Genomic DNA, 9156 nt, shown 5'->3' with positions numbered 1-9156 from the left:
TTTTTTTTTTAAGGGGTGGAATTTTTTTTTTTTTTTTTTTTTTTTTTTTTTTTTTTGAGATGGAGTCTCACTGTGTCGCCCAGGTTGGACTGCAGTGGCCGGATCTCAGCTCACTGCAAGCTCCACCTCCCGGGTTTACACCATTCTCCTGCCTCAGCCTCCCGAGTAGCTGGGACTACAGGCGCCCACCACCTCGCCCGGCTAGTTTTTTGTATTTTTTAGTAGAGAGGGGGTTTCACCGTGTTAGCCAGGATGGTCTCGATCTCCTGACCTCATGATCCACCCATCTCGGCCTCCCAAAGTGCTGGGATTACAGGCTCAAGCCACCGCGCCCAGCCAAGCCTCGTGATTTAAACTGAAGTTAACAACGTAACTTTTAAAATGAAAACTCATACTCCAACTTTTAAAATATATTTGAGCTGATTTGTTTCGAAAACAAAGATATGCTATACCCCAAAGTGCTAAAACAAAAATATAAAGACAAGGACCAGGTGCTTAAGGGGAGGGAAAAATCATTTCTTTTCCAGGAAACCTTTGCTAAAAGAAGCAAAACTTGACTCTATGCCTCGTGGAAACTGACACAAAGAAAAGAAACTGATGGATTGCACAGGCCTTGTTATAGAAATAGATCTGTAAAAAGATCTGTCCACAGGAAAGATACACGTCCTCCTGGTTCTGAACTTCAATGGGGATTTGTCACCTAGGTCTCCATCTATCGGAATGCCTTCACATACCTATCTATTCATGCACATATTCTGGAAACAGGTACATATAAAATCACAATGAAGAAAAAAAATTCTATTGAACACTTGAAAATAGAAACAGGCTGGGCACAGTGGCTCATGCCTGTAATCCCAACACTTTGGGAGGCCGAGGTGGTTGGATCACCTGAGGTCAGGAGTGCGAGACCAGCCTGACCAACAAGGTGAAACCCCATCACTACTAAAAATACAAAAAAAAAAAAAAAAAAAAAAAAATTAGCCGAGTGTGGTGGCACATGCCTGTAATCCCAGTTACTCAGGAGGCTGAGGCAGGAAAATCACTTGAACTCAGGAGGCAGAGGTTGCAGTGAACCGAGATCATACTATTGCACTCCAGCCTGAGTAACAAGAGCAAAACTCCGTCTTAAAAAAAAAAGAAGAAGAAGAAAAAGAAAAAAGAAACAATTAGAATGGACAGCTAGACATCAAAATATAAAAAAGAAATAGAAAAATAGAATTAATTATGTGTAAGCAAACCCAGATTTGGCTGCTCTCTGCTCAAAAGCCGAATGCTAGAAGTGAGAGTTGATGGGAGGACAAGCAGGTTTATTCAAAGAGCCAGCAAACATGAAGATGGTGATCCAGCGTTCCTAACGTGCCATCTTAACTCAGTACATATTTTAGGCGCTTTTTAAGTTAAGGGCAGGGAGAAAAGAAAGTGGTTGAAATCAAGAAGTATCTGATGACCACAGATATCTATCTGGGCACCAGCAAGGGTCTGAGGAGATTGGAAACTTCTTTGTCGTTGGTCAGGTCATGATGCTCCTATAAATCTTTAACAAAACATAGTCAGTTGTTTATGTACTTCTTTAATCCCATAGTTTTAAAATCTACGTGAGGCCGGGCGCAGTGGCTCACACCTGTAATCCCAGCACTTTGGGAGGCTGAGATGGGCAGATTGCCTGAGGTCAGGAGTTTGAGACCAGCCTGGCCAACATGGTGAAACCCTGTCTCTACTAAAAATATAAAAATTAGCTGGGTGTAGTGGCAGGCGCCTGTAATTCCAGCTATTTGGGAGGCTGAGGTAGGATAATCGCTTGAATCCTGGAGGCGGAGGGTGCAGTGAGCTGAGATCATGCCACTGCACTCCAACCTGGGTGACAAAGCCAGACTCCGTCTAAAAAAAAAAACTACATGATTGCTGTTTTTTCAGATTGTATCAGTGCTCCAAAATGATCCCAGCTTACATGCAGGAATGGGTAAAGGCCCCATGATTAAAACTAAAAAATGTAGTTATGTTCCTCCTTCTGCTGTTTCAGCTACATATGCAATTCACTCGAAAAGTATCTAGAAAAGTATTAGCTTGGGGAGTATTTTGAATACATCTAGTTAATGAAGGAACCTTCAGTATAAGGAAAGAGACAAGACAAAATAAAGTGGATGCTACTGTGTAAAATGGAGATGTTGAGATAAAGTAGTTTGAGTTGTCACTGACCAGCAGGCAATGATTCCTTTTTTTTTTGGGGGGGATGGAGTCTTGCTCAATCGCCCAGGCTGGAGTGCAGTGGCGCGATCTCGGCTCACTGCAGGCTCCGCCTCCCGGGTTCACACCATTCTCCTGCCTCAGCCTCCCGAGTAGCTGGGACTACAGGCGCCCGCCACCTCGCCCGGCTAATTTTTTTGTATTTTTAGTAGAGACAGGGTTTCACCGTGTCAGCCAGGATGGACACAATCTGCTGACCTCGTGATCCACCCGCCCCGGCCTCCCAAAGTGCTGGGATTACAAGCGTGAGCCACCGTGCATGGCAATAATTGCTTTTATAGGTGCCAAAATTCCATACTGTTTATAATAAATAGCAAAAAAACATAAAAGGCTTCTTTGAAGCCAAAGGAATGCATATAAAGCATTCAGATTAAGCATCAGTATAAGATGCCCATTTGGAGTCTGTTTCAACATTCAGTAAGAACAACAGCATACTGAAGTCAACTGTGACGATGGGTATCCAATGTAAAATACAGAGAAAGGAACAGACCCAATCTGGTGTGATGCCAAGCATAGGTATACTGCACCTGGAGTCTACTCTTTGAACACACCATCAGTCAGATTATTTATTCAGAGCTTTGTGATATTGATCATAAGAATTTATTGGTAGTATAGGATGCTCTCAGCTGAGTGCTCTTTGGGGAACAGAAGTAGCGATTTTATCTTGGAAGAATAGAGATGAAGGTCATGGCACAGTGGGACAATGTGTGAAGTTAGTGGAAAAATCTTCACAATTCTTTGTACAGAAATCTCTTCTGTACAAAGATATATTTTAAAAGTGTCTGGAGTTTCTGCTGTTATTGTGCTTACACGTCATTATTTGAATCAATCTGAAAAAGTATTTTTTAGGCACACTAACATTATTTTCAAAATTAAAATCAGGTCAAGACTTTTATTTACTGTATTTCCTTTTATGCAAACATTTAAATGAGGTTTCTAATTTGGTACATGCTGACAATATAAATTATAACCTTTTAGAATAGAATAAAATCCTGGAATTACTCATATATTTTGTAAGTTTCATCCAACATTTATAAATTTATGTCAGATAGCGGAAGATGATGGTAAAACTATTTTAACTTTCACCAAAAGTTAAAGCCAGCACACCATCTTGGGGAAAAATTCTTTAGATCTACTTTGATATGTCTTTTCATAATTTGCATAAATTACCCTGTGGGGAATAAAAACCTGTATTCTGCGTTTTAATTTTGTGTTTGGGATATTAACATTAACCTCTGCATTATTTTATTTCGTTGTGTTGTTTTTTCCTGTTTTAAGATTACGGGCAGGGACGACCCGTCAAAGCGCGGAGTGGACCAAACCTGCACTCGAGTAATTAGCAAAGCAACTCCCGCCCTACCCACGGTCTCCATCTCATCTAGTGCTGAAGTCTGAGGGCTCTGCAGCATCAGACCCGCCTCTAAGAGAACTTTCTGAATTTGCAGCTGATCTCGGGGAAGATAGGTTTAATTTATTTGAAGTTTTCATGGTGTTAATATTTTTGTTTACCTCGCTAAGCTTCAGAATTTTGCCAATCTCTGAATTTGCACATTTTGTATAATTTTTTTTTTCTTTGAGCAGTGTTGATCAAGCCAAGTTGAATATTTGCCATGAAATTCCAGTGAATGTGTAGCTCAAATGCAAACCCTAAGTTTGCTGTCAGTTATTGTATGGTCAGTACCCCAGTCCTAGTACACATATTTTAAAGGTTAAAGTGAATGTTTTTGTAACATTTAAGCATATTTCAGATGTAAATAAAAGATTGTAAAATATACGGTTTTACCAAATTTAAAAGATCCTTTTAGTTAATACTATGACAGTACTAAAATATATGAATAACATTTCAGATACCATTATATTAAAATATTTGTGTATGTGTACAAAAGTGTTGATAAATACTAATCTTTAAAGTTTGTGGAGTTTCTTTATTTGTAATATATGTGCTCTTAAAAGCAATGGGATGTGAAATTATGAAAGTATTTTATTGTTCATAGAAATAAAAAATACAGTTACTTTGCATTTGGTTTCCTCTTGAAGACTGGGTGCGTTCCTGAGAAAAATGGTTCTTTGGATATCTACTGAATGCAAATCTATACTCAATGCTTAGGATGCCTTGCCAAGAAGCCAAGAAAGGACTCACATCTCAGCTCAGAAGTTCCTCCAAAGATGAAATGGGTAGATCAGAGGTTTCCAAACATAGGAGAGACTTAGAATGACTTGGAGAAAATATAACGAATCCAAATCTTAAGGTTTGTGGAGGTTCTCAGAGGGGTCACAGATGTTCCATTTCTCTGCTCTAACCTTGTGGTAGGATTGCACTCTCCTGCCTCTTTTGAAGGCAAGCATGATCATGTGACTTGCTATCACCATTGAAATGTAGGCAGAAGTAACGTGTTACTTTCAGGCAGAGGCTTCAAAGCCAGTAAGCAGTTCTTCCCAGTCCCTTCCCCTGATGTACTTACTGATGTACTTGAAGCCGTGATTTACTTACCTTTGACATACTGTGTCAGCCTCGATACCCAATTAACCACAGTGAGCAAGATACACACACACACACACACACACACACACTCTCTCTCTCTCTCTCTCTCTCTCTCTGCTAACCCTGTTGGTCATATAGTCTTGAGTGAAAAATACCATTTTGCTGTGTTACAATTCAAGATTGTTTGTTACCGCCGTGTCATAAGCTTATCAGAGCTATGACTGACAGGTGCTGACCCAGGTTTGGGAACCACTGACATTTTCCACCTTCTGGCCCACTTCCCTTCCCTAGCGAATACTGCCTGCCATGGACCTGAACTGAGCTGCTTCTAGGTGTGCAGAAGGCAAGCTAGAGAATCTAATTTCATATTCACCTTCAGCAGTCATTCCAAAGCCCCAGACTCAAAGAAGGAGACTTTAGCTGAGTTCATCTTTCTGCTATGCAAGTCCATTGGCCATGTCAGTACTTGATGGTGAGGAGAGAGGTGAGAGGTTGGAATACATATTTAAATGTTGAGTACACAGAAGAGATAGAAAGATACTTTGGGTGAAAACTCTGATTCCTCAAGACACTTTTTATTTTATTTTATTTTATTTTATTTTTTTGAGACAGAGTCTTGCTCTGTTGCCCAGGCTGGAGTGTGATGGCACGATCTCGGCTAACTGCAGCCTCTACCTCCCAGATTCAAGCGATTCTCCTGCCTCAGCCTCCCGAGTAGCTGGGATTACAGGCATGCGCCACCATGCCTGGCTAATTTTTGTACTTTTAGTAGAGATGGGGTTTCACATTATTGGCCAGGATGGTCTCAATCTCCTGACCTCGTGATCTGCCCGCCTCGGCCTCCCAAAGTGCTGGGATTACAGGCATGAGCCACCGCGCCCAGCCTCAAGACACATTTAACTATTCTTTTCTTAAATAGATCTCACTTCTTTATTTAGAAAAGATTGCCCTGTGATGAGCTCTGGCCCAAAGCATTATTCCCAGCTTAATTCTGGCTCCAGTTCTCTTGGTTCCTGACTGTCTGGGTCAGCATCTCAGGTCTTTTAATTTCCCTGTATGTAGCTTTAGGCCACCTTAGACATCACTATTCCAGGCACCCAGGAGGACTCTGCCTCCGCTATCATCTCCCACCTAATTCCCACCTGTAGGCTCAAGTCCTCTCGCCTATGCCAATCTACCCATCTCCCATGCCCCCAGGACATAGTTGGCAATGGGTTGCCTCCAAATCTGAAAATAAATCTTTCCAAAAAACCTCCAAAGAAGTAATTGAAGATAATAGATCTTTGTGCCTGTGTCAGGTGCCAAATATTCTAATTTTTCCATCACAAACCACAGTATCTTTGAGGACATCACTGTTTTGCCCCTGACACTGTTCATAGAACAAGAATTTTAAATACAACTGCTCTAAAGAGAATCACCTAAGACCACTCTGCCTTAACAGCATTGAAACTCACCCTGCACAATCCCAACACCTTTTATTTCTTCCTTTCTCTAGAGCAGACACAGCAGACTGGCTGCTTAGCGATGGAATCCAATATGCATGCTTTATCTGCCAAACACGTAGTCTTAATTTTATTTCAATTAGGTGTCAATTTTTAAATATTAGGAGACTTTGTATAGATTTCCAGCTCCCTGGTATCTGTTGAGTGCTCAGGCCATTTAGCAGTATTGGAATCGCACTCCCCCATCACAACAATAAGTTAAAATTGAGACACTGTTGCCCCACTTACATGTGTTTTCTGGCTTGCAGCAATATACACCAAGCCCTAATCGACTTATACCAGGCAGCCCCTCTTATTTATATTTCCTGCCTAGATCCCATAGGCATGTCTAGACCCCAGTTCAAACAAACTATTATTATCTATCTCACCGTAGTAATCACGCATGGACAGAAGACCACTTGCTTCAGAATCAGACAAAACACCTGTTAAGATGCATACTTCTCTGTGCCATAAGAACTTCTGAAATAGAACCCCAGGAGTGGAGTCCAGTACCCAGGCCCACATGATTCTTAGACATACTGGGTATAAAAAATCCACTGGGTCCTCCGCGAATTAGCTACCCCTAAAAAAATTACTGTACAGATGATAAAGCCTTGTAAAACAGTGACCTGATTTTGAATTGCCAAGAAACCAAATTCTTATTTTACATTCTTTTTCATCTTTGTATAAAGTTAAATTAATATTCCTCAAAATAAGCCCAATAAAAAATGGTAGTAACTCTTCCAGTTCTACAGATGGAAAGGATGAAAATAAGACAAATGGCATTTTCCCCTATAATTTACCCTGGAAAGGATCCAACACAGAATACGTGGATCTAATACTTGGGATGTCAGCCCTGGCTCTGTCCCCTCATTCATTCATCATCCCGCTCAGTAGCTACTTCTCTTTTCATTCTCATTTCAAAGTGCAAAATGCCCAGACTATTAAAAATGAACATAATCCCCTATTTTTGGTGACAATTACCTTACAAATGAGTGTCCATTATCCAAACCTCATATAGTACATCCCTAGTCCTGTGTGAACACTCACTTAGAAACCAATACAAATGGTCCAATCACCATGTTTCCTTCCTAATGACAGCTTTCTGGGGGATGTAGTCACAGGGAGATGGAGAGAACATTGCTGGGAAGGCCTGGCTTTTACAATCCTGAATGCTGGTCTCTCTGCAGAAGGGGTCCACCATATTTGCAGGCGGATGATTTATCATCTTATATTAGTCAAACCCCAGAAAGCCAAAAATACATATATTATAGGATTTCAGTACTCCCATGAGCAGTTAGGAAATAAGAAACATTTGAGAACAAACGTGACAAAATGATACTAAATCAAAGTTATCATTTGCTCATATTACAAGTGGCCCCCATATCCTCCACCCCTACACTTAGAGCAGTGAAAAACTATATACCATATATTAAATGTTGTATGTTAATATATTTTGTTGAGAAAATGATGAAGTGTAGGCATGACTGGCCTTCAAGATTCTCTGCAGAGAGCCCCTTGCCTTCCTCCTAATTTCATATCCCGTCTGCTTGCCTATGCGCAACCTTCACTAGAGCTGCAATGTTCTGCTCACTTAAGAAAAAAAAAATAGGCCGGGAGTGGTGGCTCACACCTGTAATCTCAGCACTTTGGGAGGCCAAGGTGGGTGATTCATGAGGTCAGGAGATCGAGACCATCCTGGCTAATACAGTGAAACCCCATCTCTACTAAAATTACAAAAAATCAGCCAGGCGTGGTGGCGGGCACCTGTAGTCCCAGCTACTCGGGAGGCTGAGGCAGGAGAATGTCCTAAACCCAGGAGGTGGAGCTTGCAGTGAGCCAAGATCACACCATTGTACTCCAGCCTGCGCAACAGAGCAAGACTCCATCTCCCCCCACCGCAAAAAAAAAAATACCATTCCTGTCCTTTCCTCCCTTTTCTCCCAGCACAGAAATCTAACCCATACACATCAGGAGCCAGCTTAATTCATATGTACAGTGGATGCAGCGAAATCATACCTAGATCTTCGTTCAGAACTGAGATCCCCGTTTCCCCAGCTCTGTGGACTCCCAGTGGCTCTCAACTGAGTCCCTCTTGCTCCAGGTCACATCACCAGCCCAGCGGAAGCTCACTTCAATGACTGGTTGAGGATGAGAAGCACAAAGGCGCTCATTGCCCCGGCTCTAAAGGTCATCCTGGTTCCCCAGCTCCTCCTAATAGGCCTCTTGCAACTGCTTCACAGTTCAACTCCTCCCTCTAAGCAAATTCCCAAGAAGCACTGGGAATTGCTTTGTAAATGTCTTGCATGTAAATCTCCACCTCAGAGCCTGTCTTTCTGGGAGTGGGTTAAGTCAGGAGGTTCTCCTGAGGCTTTGCTTGTGTTCCTAGCTTGCCTAGATTTTCCATCTTCTGCCCATGACTGGCAGGTGTTGCCTACATCACCCATCTCCCTCTTCTCTTCAGTTATGTCATCCGTTATCATGTCATTGTCTTTGTTTACTTCCAATCCTGTCATGGCTTCCCTGAAGCGGATTGTGTCTTAATCTTTGTAATCTTGGCAGTTTAACCTATTGACCTGCCCTTCAGTGTTTTGGAGTCAAATTCTCAACGTTCTGTTGGATGGAGTCGTTCCAGAGAAAATGCTAGGGCAGGGAATGGGGAGTGGAGGAAGATGGATTGGGGCCCAGACTTCATCGTAGGAATGAGTGTCCTTCAATCTCTTTTATAAGGGACTATTTTTGAAAATATCAGAGTTTACTGGATTTTGGCTTCTTTTCAGTTCTCAGGGTTTTGCCACTGAAGTATTTGATACTGGATATGTTTATCTGCAGGAGCAAACTTAGGCAAAATTGTTAACAACATGATCTTTTTATTTGAAAGTTTCCCGAGTCCTCTTTGCTCCAAGCTCTGTTAGATTCTTGTCCTCTCTGGTCACCTGCTACCTACCA

The 9156-nt window shown here is 41.7% G+C and overlaps 1 protein-coding gene across 1 annotated transcript in view; it reads left to right on the top strand.

Moving 5' to 3' along the window:
• Positions 1-4263, top strand: part of DOCK10 (dedicator of cytokinesis 10) — a 287983-nt gene extending 283720 nt beyond the window's left edge. The window contains 1 exon segment of the mRNA XM_017850274.1: positions 3523-4263. Coding sequence (XP_017705763.1) covers positions 3523-3639 — 117 coding nt within the window. The 3' untranslated portion in view covers positions 3640-4263.
• The last annotated feature ends 4893 nt before the right edge of the window (positions 4264-9156 follow it).

Source organism: Rhinopithecus bieti, unplaced genomic scaffold (genome assembly GCF_001698545.2).
Source record: "Rhinopithecus bieti isolate Rb0 unplaced genomic scaffold, ASM169854v2 scaffold_33374, whole genome shotgun sequence".
NCBI classification, from domain to species: Eukaryota; Metazoa; Chordata; class Mammalia; order Primates; family Cercopithecidae; genus Rhinopithecus; species Rhinopithecus bieti.
Note: the sequence above shows the minus strand (reverse complement) of the source record. Positions and strands in the feature narration are given on the sequence as shown.